General features: G+C 46.3%; 1 protein-coding gene across 9 annotated transcripts in view; it reads right to left on the reverse strand.

Moving 5' to 3' along the window:
- LOC129823009 (solute carrier family 12 member 7-like) overlaps positions 1-14436 on the reverse strand; it is a 121585-nt gene that overhangs the window by 36616 nt on the left and 70533 nt on the right. For all 9 annotated transcript variants that reach the window (XR_008754552.1, XM_055881665.1, XM_055881663.1 and 6 more), the window contains 7 exons: positions 8613-8759; positions 3411-3465; positions 3070-3200; positions 2666-2907; positions 2232-2443; positions 983-1150; positions 22-120 (listed from right to left, as the gene is read on the reverse strand). Coding sequence is in view for 8 of the 9 variants with exons in the window: in XM_055881665.1 (XP_055737640.1) it covers positions 22-120; positions 983-1150; positions 2232-2443; positions 2666-2907; positions 3070-3200; positions 3411-3465; positions 8613-8759 (1054 nt within the window). In the remaining variant the exon portion in view is untranslated. The remainder of the gene's footprint in view (positions 1-21; positions 121-982; positions 1151-2231; positions 2444-2665; positions 2908-3069; positions 3201-3410; positions 3466-8612; positions 8760-14436) is intronic.

A 14436-nucleotide genomic window follows, 5' to 3' on the forward strand; every position in this document is an offset into this window, starting at 1 on the left:
TGTTGCTGTCATTAAAGATACATATGAAGGTGGTGGTGGCGATGGCCATGATGGTTCCTATGGGGATGGACTTCTGGGCGTCCCTGAGATCACCAGACCTGTTGGATCCAGCCATGATTCCTGTGACGAGGGGAAATAGGAAGTTGGTTACATTATTAAGTATGATCTTTGCTCTGGGTGCCCTGGTAGGACCTAGGCTACCACCCCTAGTCCAGGTTGCTGTCCTGCTTCTTGTTCTTTAGGTGTGTGGGGGGGGAGGGGGGTCTAGGCCGGGTTACTGTCCTGCTGCTTGTTCTTTAGGTGTGTGGGGGGGGGGCGTCTAGGCCGGGTTACTGTCCTGCTGCTTGTTCTTTAGGTGTGGGGGGAGGGGGCGGGCGTCTAGGCCGGGTTACTGTCCTGCTGCTTGTTCTTTAGGTGTGTGTGGGGGGGGGGGGGTCTAGGCCGGGTTACTGTCCTGCTGCTTGTTCTTTAGGTGTTGGGGGGGGGGGGGGGGGGGTCTAGGCCGGGTTACTGTCCTGCTGCTTGTTCTTTAGGTGGGGGGGGGGGGGGTCTATGCCGTCTATCCGCCGATGTGATATTGTAAGCTGAGACTCTCACCAACACGTACATGTTATTGTGTACTTTAGCAGCACTTCCCTTTCCTCCTGTTTATACAAGTAGATGTCCACATGAACATACCTGTGACGGAGGGGAAGTAGATGTCCACATGAACATACCTGTGACGGAGGGGAAGTAGATGTCCACATGAACATACCTGTGACGGAGGGGAAGTAGATGTCCACATGAACATACCTGTGACGGAGGGGAAGTAGATGTCCACATGAACATACCTGTGACGGAGGGGAAGTAGATGTCCACATGAACATACCTGTGACGGAGGGGAAGTAGATGTCCACGTGAACATACCTGTGACGGAGGGGAAGTAGATGTCCACATGAACATACCTGTGACGGAGGGGAAGTAGATGTCCACGTGAACATACCTGTGACGGAGGGGAAGTAGATGCCCACCAGCAGGGTGAAGAAGGTGGTGATGTCATTGGCCACGTAGGGCATGTATATGTCCTGGGAGGTGTCTGCAGCCGGCTCCGACACCTGGTGCTTATTCTCTACCAACATGCCGTTAGGACCGTAGTCCCCCCAGATGTTGTCTGTGGAAGGTGTGTGTGGGGGGGGGGGGGGGGGGATTGGAAGAGGGAGCGTAGGGGTGGTTACGAGACGGAGTGAGAGAAGGGAGAAAAGAGAGAGAGGAAGGGAGGGAGGGAGGACAATCAGTCGTCACTATCCTCTGAAGGAAGAACACGTCAAATCACCTGCCTCCACACGCCTGATTCCATAACTTAAGGAATTTGAGCAATTTGGAAGTGATGATGGGGGAGTGGACATCAACGTCAGAGTTCGGGAATGTCTTGAATATGTTATGATAACACAATAGTATGTCAATTGTTCTGACGGCCGTGGTATCCCTGCATCTTAGCCTAAAATCTAGGATGGATGTAGATGATACTATGCTGATTGAAGACAGTTCCCCTCCATCATTGGATTTAATAAAAACAGATCCTGTCAGTAAATAAACTAGACACGGAGCATGGTCCCGAAAACTTCCCCCGGTCTCCACTACTTTTTAACACCATCGAGATGGACCCGATGCATTCTTCTTTATAGGGGTCCATCTCAATAGTGTTAAGCAGATAACCAAACGCAGACAGAGAGGAGCTCATCCTTGGTGACAGTATTCCCAGCAAGGGAAAAACGTCACTCTCTATTGGATGTCACGATCACATTGCCTGTACATCTTCGTTTGACATTTTACTCATTTAGCACACACTCTTATCCAGAGCCACTTCCAGTATTGAGTGCATACATTTTCATATTTGTTAGTACTGGTCCCCCGTGGGAATCGAACCCACAACCCTGGCGTAGTAAGTGCCATGCTCTACCAACTGAGCCACACGGAATCTTCCTAATCTAATTCTCATACGAGCTTCAAGGGTAATATAGTAAGTAGTCTGAGAGGAACTGACACAGCGTTGTGCTCTACGACAGATAAAAACTAATGATTGTAATTTTGGTTTCCATTAGGATAGGGTGTCAGGACTGAGGGGAAAGAGCATTGCTTTAGCAGTGAGGGCAGACTTTACATCATGGGAACATTCACCCCACAATTAAAATTTGATGTATAATTTAAATCACAACAAAAATTGTGTGTGGGGGGGGGGGGGGGTCTCTCACCTCTGATGACCCCGCTGGTCAGGCCAGGGATTCCCTGGATCACGGTGACGTTGTTGAGAGTGAAGTATTCGTTGCAGGTGGCATTGAGGTCTGGAGAGTCACAGAACAGGGACCACAGCTTGGTGGTGACCGTCACGTTGTCCACCTCCATCGTCTTCAAACACTGGTCAAAGTTGTGGTTCTGCAACGTGCGGTTCCCCAACAGGCAAATACTGGGAGGAGGATATAGAACGAAACATATATATATTTTTTTTAATCTCACAAACAAAGAAAAACTGTTTTTGATGTTCTGGCCCTGGTCTTCCTGATCGGAGGTAAGACCAAGAGTCATTTGTGTGTGTGTGTTTGTGTGTGCGCGTGTGTGTGAGGGTGTTCGCTTCTAGTGGTTTCTGGTTGTATTTTTCAACAAGGCCGTGAGTTCAGACTAGACTCACGGGAAGTCTGGCGGGTCGAAGGCGGTCTTGATGACTCCGGCGTAGATAGCCAGAATGGAGAGGATGACACAGGCCAGGAAGACCAGGGCCAGCTTGTTGACGTACTTGACCCCCACGAACACCACCAGGGACATGAGGATGAGGCAGCAGGTGCCGTACACCCGCATGTTGTTGAGCAGTGCCTCTGGCTCATTCTCCTTCTTCTCTGCCTTGAAGATGGCCGCACTAGGCACAATGTAGGTCTGGGAGGAGACGGGGGTCATCAGAGACGTACAGTTCAGTAGGGTACAGCGTTATGAAATGTTCAGATAACAACCTCATCGGGTGTTGTTATCCGTTCATGTATTAATGTCTACAGATGAGATAGTAGTAAAAACGACAGGATCTTTGCAAAGGATACTCACTAACAGAATCTCTATAGTACCGAGGATGTACATGGAGCCAGCGAAGGTGGTCCCCAGGTAGAAGCAGAGCCCCACGGCCCCGCCGAACTCTGGCCCCAGCGACCTTGAGATCATGTAGTAGGAGCCTCCAGCTACAGACCAACAACAACGGCGGACAGAGCCAGTCACAATCACAGCCGTGGAGAAAACTCACTGAGGTGTAGTGGTACATATTGTTCCCTCTGGTGCTGGAACCCAAATCGCTAAACGATTTTCATCTTAATTCTCAGTTAAAATTCTTGAAGGAAATGTCAGCCCAATTCTATTTAGTAGAAATGTACCATTATCCACAGTGAACCTACCTGGAACTACACCATTCGTAGCGATGGCACTCATTGATATGGCTGTCAGCATTGTCTGTGAAGAAGAGAGAGAAAAAAATCCCAACATTTTAGATTACGTTAAGCAGGGGCATTATTTGTGAATCTAAAATGCATGGAATCCAAAGAAAAATAATCAGAGGGGAGCTTATCCCCTATTTAGTGGCTAAACGACTCAGCTGTGGCTTATAAATCTTTAGGAACACAATCGCAGGCAGCTGGGTAATTGATATGAGCCCCTTTTCCCTGAAATAGGGGAATGTTCCGTCTGATGCCAAAAAGTTAAATAGAGTTATATATAAATACTTGATGCTAAGTTAAGGCTACTAAGCTACCATGCTTGCTAGGATAGGACAGATGTCCCGGCTGCAACTTCAATTTGCACTGAGGTGTGAAGTGATAGGTGTGAAAGCCTTTCAGCCCAACAATGGGAGCAGAGCATCACAGCCTCCCCCACCCAAATGCAAAGGCCTCCATGGCTTCCCCCTGTGCAGAGGTTATCAGAGTACAGTACCCCTTATATACACAAAAATATCACTGCTTGGAACAAATACAAAAAGAATCTCGTCAAGGATAATCCAGAGACACTATTTTCTGATTGTTACAAAGAGGGGAACTTAATTGTCCACACAGATCATCCCCATTGCATGACACACTGCTATAAGAACACACTACCCATCAGTTAAGACAGAGGGTATTGGCCCAGGAGTCCTCAACTGGCAGCTTCATTAAATAGTACCCGCAAAACACCAGTCTCAACGTCAACAGCGAAGAGGCGATTTCAGGCTGCTGGCCTTCTAGCTAAAAACACAGGCATTTCAAATGTCTCTGCTAATCTGTGTACGCGACAAATCAAACTTTGATTAAAAAAAAATTAATGTTGCATAATGAGAGGTTTTGAATTAGTATCACAGTCAACATTTGGTCCATAGAGTTCAAAGGGACAGACATCTGTAGTCATGGAGGGCCACGGTGGGCGTCGTAGAGGGCCACGGCGGGCGTCGTAGAGGGCCACGGCGGGCGTGCAGTGTGTGTAGGCCCACGGCGGGCGTGCAGTGTGTGTAGGCCCACGGCGGGCGTGCAGTGTGTGTAGGCCCACGGCGGGCGTGGTCTTCAGACTCTGGATGGGTAATGGTCTGCTGTAGATCAGTTGGTAGCTCATGGTGCTTGCAACGCCAGGATAGTGGGTTCGATTCCCGAGAACACCCGTATGTAAAATGTATGCATGCATGACTGCAAGTCGCTCTGGATAAATGTGACCTGTTTTATAAACTAGGCATACGGCACTACTTCAAAGTACTCCCCCCCCCCCCCCCCAGAAATGCCTTCTGGAATATGTGAACTTTCATGTGCCTTAATAACAAACTTGTAATCCATCTGTAAATACGAATACAATTGTTAAATTATGAGCCTAGTTGGTTTAGCCACGGAACCTTCCCACTAGCTGATTGGCTAAGATAATGGATTGGCTGGGCATGCAGAGGGTTGAAAGTTCGTATTGGTCTGCCATGTGGCATGCTTCTGTCTATAATGTGTGGATAATCCTTCCTACCACAGCTTTTTTATTTAAGATATCATTAAGAACTGAAAAGGTTTTGCTACTGCTCTCAACATTGCTGCCCTGAAGTTGTGCTATCGACAAAGCTCAGGGGGAAAAATATGTGATGGACTACTTTCTGGAGCATGATTGACTCTGAAAATCGTCATGGTCAGGAAATACTGTCCCCGTCCATACAGCTGGCTGGGTTCTCAGTACATCGCGCAGAGAGGAATAGAGACCGCAGGAGCGGTAGAGATACTCTTAATGATCCGTTATGAAAAGCCAACTGACATTTACTCCTGATTATTATTTGACCATGCTGGTCATTTATGAACATTTGAACATCTTGGCCATGTTCTGTTATAATCTCCACCCGGCACAGCCAGAAGAGGACTGGCCTCCCCTCATAGCCTGGTTCCTCTCTAGGTTTCTTCCTAGGTTTCGGCCTTTCTAGGGAGTTTTTCCTAGCCACCGTGCTTCTACACCTGCATTGCTTGCTGTTTGGGGTTTTAGGCTGGGTTTCTGTACAGCACTTCGAGATATTAGCTGATGTACGAAGGGCTATATAAAACAAACTTGATTTGATTTGAATAAGGAACTCTCCGGAAGAAGAAAGGTGTATGTTTCATGATTAACTACACATGGTGTGATTGTTACAACGTACAGGAATTCAAGTCCTTTTGTTCACCCAACCTAGAATAACTCACAATTAAATACCTCCCAAGATAATTATTTTAGGTTATAGCCACAGCCGTGTATATTCCCCTCAAGCCGATACCACGACGGCCCTCAAGGAACTACACTGGACTTTGTGCAAACTGGAAACCAAATATCCTGAGGCCGCATTTATTGTAGCTGGGGATTTTAACAAAAACATTTTGAAAACACTACCGAAGCTCTATCAACACATTGCCTGTAGTACGCGTGCATCAAAAGCTCTCGACCATTGTTACTCTCCCTTCCGGGATGCCTACAAGGCCCTCCCCCGCCTTCCCTTCTGCAAATCAGATCACGACTCCATTCTGCTCCTCCCTTCCTATAGGCAGAAACTCAAACAGGAAGCACCCATGCTAAGGTCTATTCAACGCTGGTCTGACCAATCGGAATCCATGCTTCAAGATTGTTTTGATCACGCAGACTGGGATATGTTCCGGGTAGCCTCTGAGAATAACATTGACGTATACACAGACACGGTGACTGAGTTCATCAGGAAGTGTATAGGGGATGTTGTTCCCACTGTGACTATTAAAACCTACCCAAACCAAAAATAGTTGATAGCATATGCGCAAAGCTGAAAGTGCAAACCACCACATTTAACCACAGCAAGGTGACTGGGAATATGGCCGAATACAAACAGTGCAGTTATGCTCTCAGTAAGGCTATGAAACAGGCAAAACGTCAGTTTAGAGACAAAGTGGAGTTGCAATGCAACGACTCAGACACGAGACGTATGTTGCAGGGACTCCAGACAATCAAGGATTTCAAAAGGAAAACCATTTTATCCCCTTTTCTCCCCAATTTTCGTGGTATCCAATCGCTAGTAATTACTATCTTGGCTCATCGCTACAACTCCCGTACGGGCTCGGGAGAGACGAAGGTCGAAAGCCATGCGTCCTCCGAGGCACAACCCAACCAAGCCGCACTGCTTCTTTAACACAGCGCGCCTCCAACCCGGAAGCCAGCCGCACCAATGTGTCGGAGGAAACACCGTGCACCTGGCCCCCTTGCTTAGCGCGCACTGCGCCCAGCCCGCCACAGGAGTCGCTGGAGCGCGATGAGACAAGGAAATCCCTACCGGCCAAACCCTCCCTAACCCGGACGACGCTAGCCCAATTGTGCGTCGCCCCACGGACCTCCCGGTCGCGGCCGGCTGCGACAGAGCCTGGGGGCGAACCCAGAGACTCTGGTGGCGCAGTTAGCACTGCGATGCAGTGCCCTAGACCACTGCCCCACCCAGGAGGCCCCCGACACCGACATCTTGCTCCCGGACAAGCTAAACACCTTCTTTGCCTGCTTTGAGTATAACACAGTGCCACCAACGTGGCTCGCACCCAAGGACTGTGGCCTCTCGTTTTCCGTGGCAACATTTAAGATGGGTTAACCCTCGCAAGGCTGCTGGCTCAGATGCCATCCCTAGGCGCATCCTCAGAGCATGCGCAGACCAGCTGGCTGGAGTGTTTACAGACATATTCAATCTCTCCCTATCCCAGTCTGCTGTCCCCACTTGCTTCAAGATGTCCACCATTGTCCCTGTACCCAAGAAAGCAAAGGTAACTGAACTAAATGACTATCGCCCCATAGCACTCACTTCTGTCATCATGAAGTGCTTTGAGAGGCTAGTTAAGGATCATATCAGCTCCACCTTACCTGATACCCTAGACCCACTTCAATTTGCTTACCGTCCCAACAGGTCCACAGACGATGCAATCGCAATCGCACTGCACACTGTCCTATCCCATCTGGACAAGCGGAATACCTATGTAGGAATGCTGTTCATTGACTATAGCTCAGCCTTCAACACCATATTACCCTCCAAGTTCATTATTAAGCTTGAGGCCCTGGGTCTAAACCCGGCCCTGTGCAACTGGGTCCTGGACTTCCTGACGGGCCGCCCCCAGGTGGTGAAGGTAGGAAACAACACCTCCACTACACTGATCCTCAACAACAGGAGCCCCACAAGGGTGCGTGCTCAGCCCCCTCCTGTTCTCCCTGTTCATTCATGACTGCGTGGCCACGCACGCCTCCAACTCAATCATCAAGTTTGAAGACACAACAATAGCAGGCATGATTACCAATAATGATGACACAGCCTACAGGGAGGAGGTGAGGGCCCTGGTGGAGTTGTGCCCGGATAATAACCTCAACCCTAAGCGTCAACAAAATGAAGGAGCTGATTGTGGACTTCAGGAAACAGCAGAGGGAGCACGCCCTCATCCACGTCGACGGGACCGCAGTGGAGAAGGTGAAAAGCTTACAGTTCCTCGGCGTTCACATCACTGTCGATCTGAAATTATCCATCCACACAAACAGTATTGTGAAGGCGCAACAGCGCCTCTTCAAGCTAAGGAGGCTGAAGAAATTCAGCTTGGCCCCTGAAACCCAGCAGAGAGATGATTGCCAAATGCGGAGAGTCCAAAAAGAGAACCCAGAACGAAGAAACCATTTCTATTGCTAGTTTAGCCTATTAACTTAGTAGGTTAACTTTAGCCACCTGCAGAGTCATGCATGGTATGACGCGTTCAAAACAAAAAGGGAACTTGGAAAAATACGAGGTCAAATCATGATGTCAGTGATCTCTTCAGGTCAGAAAGTTGGAGCTCTAGAAAGAGGGCCGAGTTCCCGAGTGTAAATTCCAAATTGGATGACCGTTCAAATAGATGTTTCCCCAGTCGGAGCTCGTTCCCCCCCCCCTCGTTCCCCCCTCCGCAGTATGTCTACCAAAGTGGAGTTAGAAGTTAATCAACTTTTAAAGCAGAATTTATTTCCCATTGTTCCTCAACTGAAGTGTATGATATACCATTTTCTAGCTCGGAGTCTCTACTTTTATCCAATGTTAAAAACACCATTTCAAATGACGCTACATAGGAACCAATCCAGGTGGTGGGACACAAATAGCAATAATCATATTATATGATATTCCTTACACAGGAGCAGGTCATGACCACAATGGCAAGGGATTCCATGATGCCGGCGGTTCCCACGATCCAGGTGAGACGCAGGAACAGGATGACCCCCAGGATGTTTTGGAGGCAGGGCAGGTACACCCCAATTAACGTGCCCAACGCGGGACTCTGTGGAGGGAAAGAGGAGAGTGAGAGGGAACGATGAGAGGGAGAGAAGGCAGCGGGTCATTAGGTAGTAAGTTCCACCATATCAAATCATTCAACCAACAGAGGACGTGATTGTGTTTCAAGGGTCAACCAGGTCAACCAAATTATTTATACCTTTATTTATCTAGGCAAGTCAGTTAATAACAAATTATTATTTGTAAATTATAACAGATTACATTTAAGATTTTGCTTTTCATTAGGTGTCATGACACATTATACAGTGCATTTGGAAAGTATTCAGACCCCTTGACTTTTCCATATTTTGCTATGTTACAGCCTTATTCTAAAATTGATTAAATAGTTTTTCCCCCCTTCATCAATCTACACAATTTTGGGAAATTGGGAAATGTTTAATTTTGGGAAATGTATATATAAAAAATGAAATGTGACATTTACATAAGTATTCAGACCCTTTACTCAGTACTTTGTTGAAGAACCTCTGGCAGCAGTTGCAGCCTCGAGTCTTCTTGGGTATGACGCTACAAGATTGGCACACCTGTATTTGGCGAGTTTCTCCCATTCTTCTCTAAAGATCCTCTAAAACTCTGTCAGGTTGGAAGAGGAGTGTTGCAGCACAGCTTTATTCAGGTCTCTCCAGAGATGTTTGATCGGGTTCAAGTCCAGGCTCTGGCTGGGCCACTCAAGGACATTCAGAGACTTGTCCTGAAGCCACTCTTGCATTGTCTTAGCGGTGTGCTTGGGGTTGTTGTCCTGTTGGAAGGTTTTCATCAACAATCACTCTGTACTTTGATGCGTTCATCTTTCCCTCGATCCTGACTAGTCTCCAAACTTCTTCCATTTCAGAATGGAGGCCACAGTGTTCTTGGGGACCTTCAATGCTGCAGAAATGTTTTAGTTCCCTTCCACAATCCTGTCTCCTTCGACCTCACGGCTTGGTTTTTGCTCTGACATGCACTGTCAACAGTGGGACCTTATATAGACAGGTGTGTACCTTTCCAAATCATGTCCAATCAATTGAATATACCACAGTTGGACTCCAATCAAGTTGTAGAAACATCTTAAGGATGATCAATGGAAACAGGATGAACCTGAGCTCAATTTCGATTCAGAGAAAATACTTTTATTTGTAATACATTTGCTAACATTTCAAAAAACCTGTTTGCGCTTTGTTATAATGGGATATTGTGTGTAGCTTGATGAGGATTTTTTTTAACGTAATCCATTTTAGAATAAAATAACAAACAAAATGTGGAAAAAGTGAAGTGGTCTGAATACTTTCCGAATGCACTGTATGTTGGTAATCCCATCCACCACCATGGTGTACCACCTAAATATCACATTGCTCAGGATGCTGGGCTAGCCAACACCCCACCCACTGCCTATTAGAACAAAATACACAAGGATATTTTTTACACAAACATACGCTTTTACAAAAAAATGGATTCATTAGTCATTATAGGTTGAACACAGGTTTCTTTTCATGAACCATTAACAACAGGCTTTCAGCATGCTTTTAGAGAAGGGCACTCAACATGTAATGCCATGACACAAATTACTGATGATTGGCTGAAAGAAATGTATAATAATAAGATAGTGGCAGCTGTACTGTTAGCTTTCAGTGCAACCTTTGATATTATTGGACATAGTGTGTTTTTGGCAAAACGTATGTGTCGTGGCTTTTCAACCTCTGCCATATCGTGAATTCTGAACTGTCTAATAGAACAGAGTTTTCTTTAATGCAAGCTACTTTAATGTAAAGCATAAAGTGTGGTATTCTGCAAGGCAGCTCTCTCTCTTTGTCCCAATACTGTTGGTCCCTCTCTTGGCCGTTTACGGCTCTCTATTTTTTAACTAATGATCTACCACAAGCTTTAAACAAAGCCTATGTGTGTGTCTATGTACGCTGCTAATTGTCAACATTATACGCCAGTAACCACAGCTAACTCTATTTTTGTAACCCTAAACAAAGTTGCAGTCAGTTTTGGAATGAGTGGCTAGTAATAAACTAGTCCTGAACATATCTAGAACTAAAAAGCATTGTATTTGGTATGAATCATTCTTGACCTCAGCTGAATCTGGTAATGAATTATGTGGCTGTTGAGAAAGTTGAGGAGACTGAACTTCTTGGTGTCAACTTAGACTGTAAATTGTCATGGTATTGATTCAATTGTTGGAAAGATGGGGAGAGGTCTGACTGTGATAAAGAGATGTCCCGGCCTTTTTAGGCCCACAGTCGACAAAACAAGTCCTGCAGGCTCTAGTTTAATATCATCTTTAGTACTGCCCGGTGATATGGTAAAGTGCTGCAAAGAACAGTATGTATTGGGGCATTGTGTGTTTTGTCCATTAAATGTGGATGCTACCATGGTTACAGATAGTCCTGAATGAATCATGAATAATGATGAGTGAGACAGACGCACAAATATCATACCCACTAACCTCCCCTGTTATTGTAATGGTGAGAGGTTAGCATGTCTTGGTGGTATGATATAAAATGCTAACCTCCCCTGTTATTGTAATGGTGAGAGGTTAGCATGTCTTGGTGGTATGATATAAAATGCTAACCTCCCCTGTTATTGTAATGGTGAGAGGTTAGCATGTCTTGGGGGTTATGATATAAAATGCTAACCTCCCCAGTTATTGTAATGGTGAGAGGTTAGCATGTCTTGGGGGTATGATATAAAATGCTAACCTCTCCTGTTATTGTAATGGTGAGAGGTTAGCATGTCTTGGGGGTATAATATAAAATGCTAACCTCCCCTGTTATTGTAATGGTGAGAGGTTAGCATGTCTTGGGGGTATGATATAAAATGCTAACCTCCCCAGTTATTGTAATGGTGAGAGGTTAGCATGTCTTGGGGGTATGATATAAAATGCTAACCTCCCCAGTTATTGTAATGGTGAGAGGTTAGCATGTCTTGGGGGTATGCTATACAATGCTAACCTCCCCAGTTATTGTAATGGTGAGAGGTTAGCATGTCTTGGGGGTATGATATAAAATGCTAACCTCCCCACAGATATAGCCCTTGGTTCACTCCAGACCTGACTGCCCTCGACCAGCACAAAAACATCCTGTGGCGAACTGCAATAGCATCGAAGAGCCCCCGCGATATGCAACTGTTCAGGGAAGTCAGGAACCAATACACACAGTCAGTCAGGAAAGCAAAGGCCAGCTTTTTCAAGCAGAAATTTGCATTCTGTAGCTCTAACTCCAAAAAGTTCTGGGATACTGTAAAGTCCATGGAAAACAAGAGCACCTCCTCCCAGCTGCCCACTGCACTGAGGCTAGATAACACGGTCACCACTGATAAGTCCGTGATAATCGAAAACTTCAACAAACATTTCTCAATGGCTGGCCATGCCTTCCACCTGGCGACTCCAACCTTGGCCAACAGCCCCGCCCCCCCACCCCGCTGCTACTCACCCAAGCCTCCCCAGCTTCTCCTTTACCCATATCCAGATAGCAGATGTTCTGAAAGAGCTGGAAAACCTGGACCCATACAAATCAGCTGGGCTTGACAATCTGGACCCCCTATTTCTGAAACTGTCCGCCGCCATTGTCGCACCCCCTATTACCAGCCTGTTCAACCTCTCCTTCGTATCATCTGAGATCCCCAAGGATTGGAAAGCTGCCGCTGTCATCCCCCTCTTCAAAGGGGGAGACACCCTGGACCCAAACTGTTACAGACCTATATCCATCCTGCCCTGCCTAGCTAAGGTCTTCGAAAGCCAAGTCAACAAACAGATCACTGACCATCTCGAATCCCACCGTACCTTCTCCGCTGTGCAATCCGGTTTCCGAGCCGGTCACGGGTGCACCTCAGCCACGCTCAAGGTACTAAACGATATCATAACCGCCATCGATAAAAGACATTACTGTGCAGCCGTCTTCATCGACCTGGCCAAGGCTTTCGACTCTGTCAATCACCATATTCTTATCGGCAGACTCAATAGCCTCGGTTTTTCTAATGACTGCCTTGCCTGGTTCACCAACTACTTTGCAGACAGAGTTCAGTGTGTCAAATCGGAGGGCATGTTGTCCGGTCCTCTGGCAGTCTCTATTGGGGTACCACAGGGTTCAATTCTCGGGCCGACTCTTTTCTCTGTATACATCAATGATGTTGCTCTTGCTGCGGGCGATTCCCTGATCCACCTCTACGCAGACGACACCATTCTGTATACTTCCGGCCCTTCCCTGGACACTGTGCTATCTAACCTCCAAACGAGCTTCAATTCCATACAACACTCCTTCCGTGGCCTCCAACTGCTCTTAAACGCTAGTAAAACCAAATGCATGCTTTTCAACCGTTCGCTGCCTGCACCCGCAAGCCCGACTAGCATCACCACCCTGGACGGTTCCAACCTAGAATATGTGGACATCTATAAGTACCTAGGTGTCTGGCTAGACTGCAAACTCTCCTTCCAGACTCATATCAAACATCTCCAATCCAAAATCAAATCTAGAGTCGGCTTTCTATTCCGGAACAAAGCCTCCTTCACTCACGCCGCCAAACTTACCCTAGTAAAACTGACTATCCTACCGATCCTCGACTTCGGCGATGTCATCTACAAAATAGCTTCCAATACTCTACTCAGCAAACTGGATGCAGTTTATCACAGTGCCATCCGTTTTGTTACTAAAGCACCTTATACGACCCACCACTGCGACCTGTATGCCCTAGTCGGCTGGCCCTCGCTACATGTTCGTCGTCAGACCCACTGGCTCCAGGTCATCTACAAGGCTATGCTAGGTAAAGTGCCGCCTTATCTCAGTTCACTGGTCACGATGGCTACACCCACCCGTAGCACGCGCTCCAGCAGGTGTATCTCACTGATCATCCCTAAAGCCAAAACCTCATTTGGACGCCTTTCCTTCCAGTTCTCTGCTGCCTGCGACTGGAACGAATTGCAAAAATCTCTGAAGTTGGAGACTTTAATCTCCCTCAACAACTTTAAAAATCTGCTATCCGAGCAGCTAACCGATCGCTGCAGCTGTACATAGTCCATCTGTAAACTACCCACCCAATTTACCTACCTCACCCCCCATACTGCTTTTATTTATTTACTTTTCTGCTCTTTTGCACACCAGTATCTCTTCTTGCACATGATCATCTGATGATTTATCACTCCAGTGTTAATCTGCTAAATTGTAATTATTCGATTTATTGCCTACCTCATGCCTTTTGCACACATTGTATATAGATTCTCTTTTTTCTACCATGTTATTGACTTGTTTATTGTTTACTCCATGTGTAACTCTGTGTTGTTGTCTGTTCACACTGCTATGCTTTATCTTGGCCAGGTCGCAGTTGCAAATGAGAACTTGTTCTCAACTAGCCTACCTGGTTAAATAAACGTGAAATAAAATAAAATAAAATAAAATATAAAATGCTAACCTCCCCTGTTATTGTAATGGTGAGAGGTTAGCATGTCTTGGGGATATGATATAAAATGCTAACCTCCCCAGTTATTGTAATGGTGAGAGGTTAGCATGTCTTGGGGGTATGATATTTGTGCATCTGTAACTTTCTCACATTCTAATCTTACACGTTCTATTCTTATTTACAATAAAAGTGTCTCAATATATTATATACACAATTCAATTCTATTGGGCACAAAATAAAATGGCAACACAACCAAAACAAACAAGTGCATCCAACAAAATTGTAGAGACACA

This window comes from Salvelinus fontinalis, chromosome 25, assembly GCF_029448725.1.
Source record: "Salvelinus fontinalis isolate EN_2023a chromosome 25, ASM2944872v1, whole genome shotgun sequence".
Classification (NCBI taxonomy): Eukaryota; Metazoa; Chordata; class Actinopteri; order Salmoniformes; family Salmonidae; genus Salvelinus; species Salvelinus fontinalis.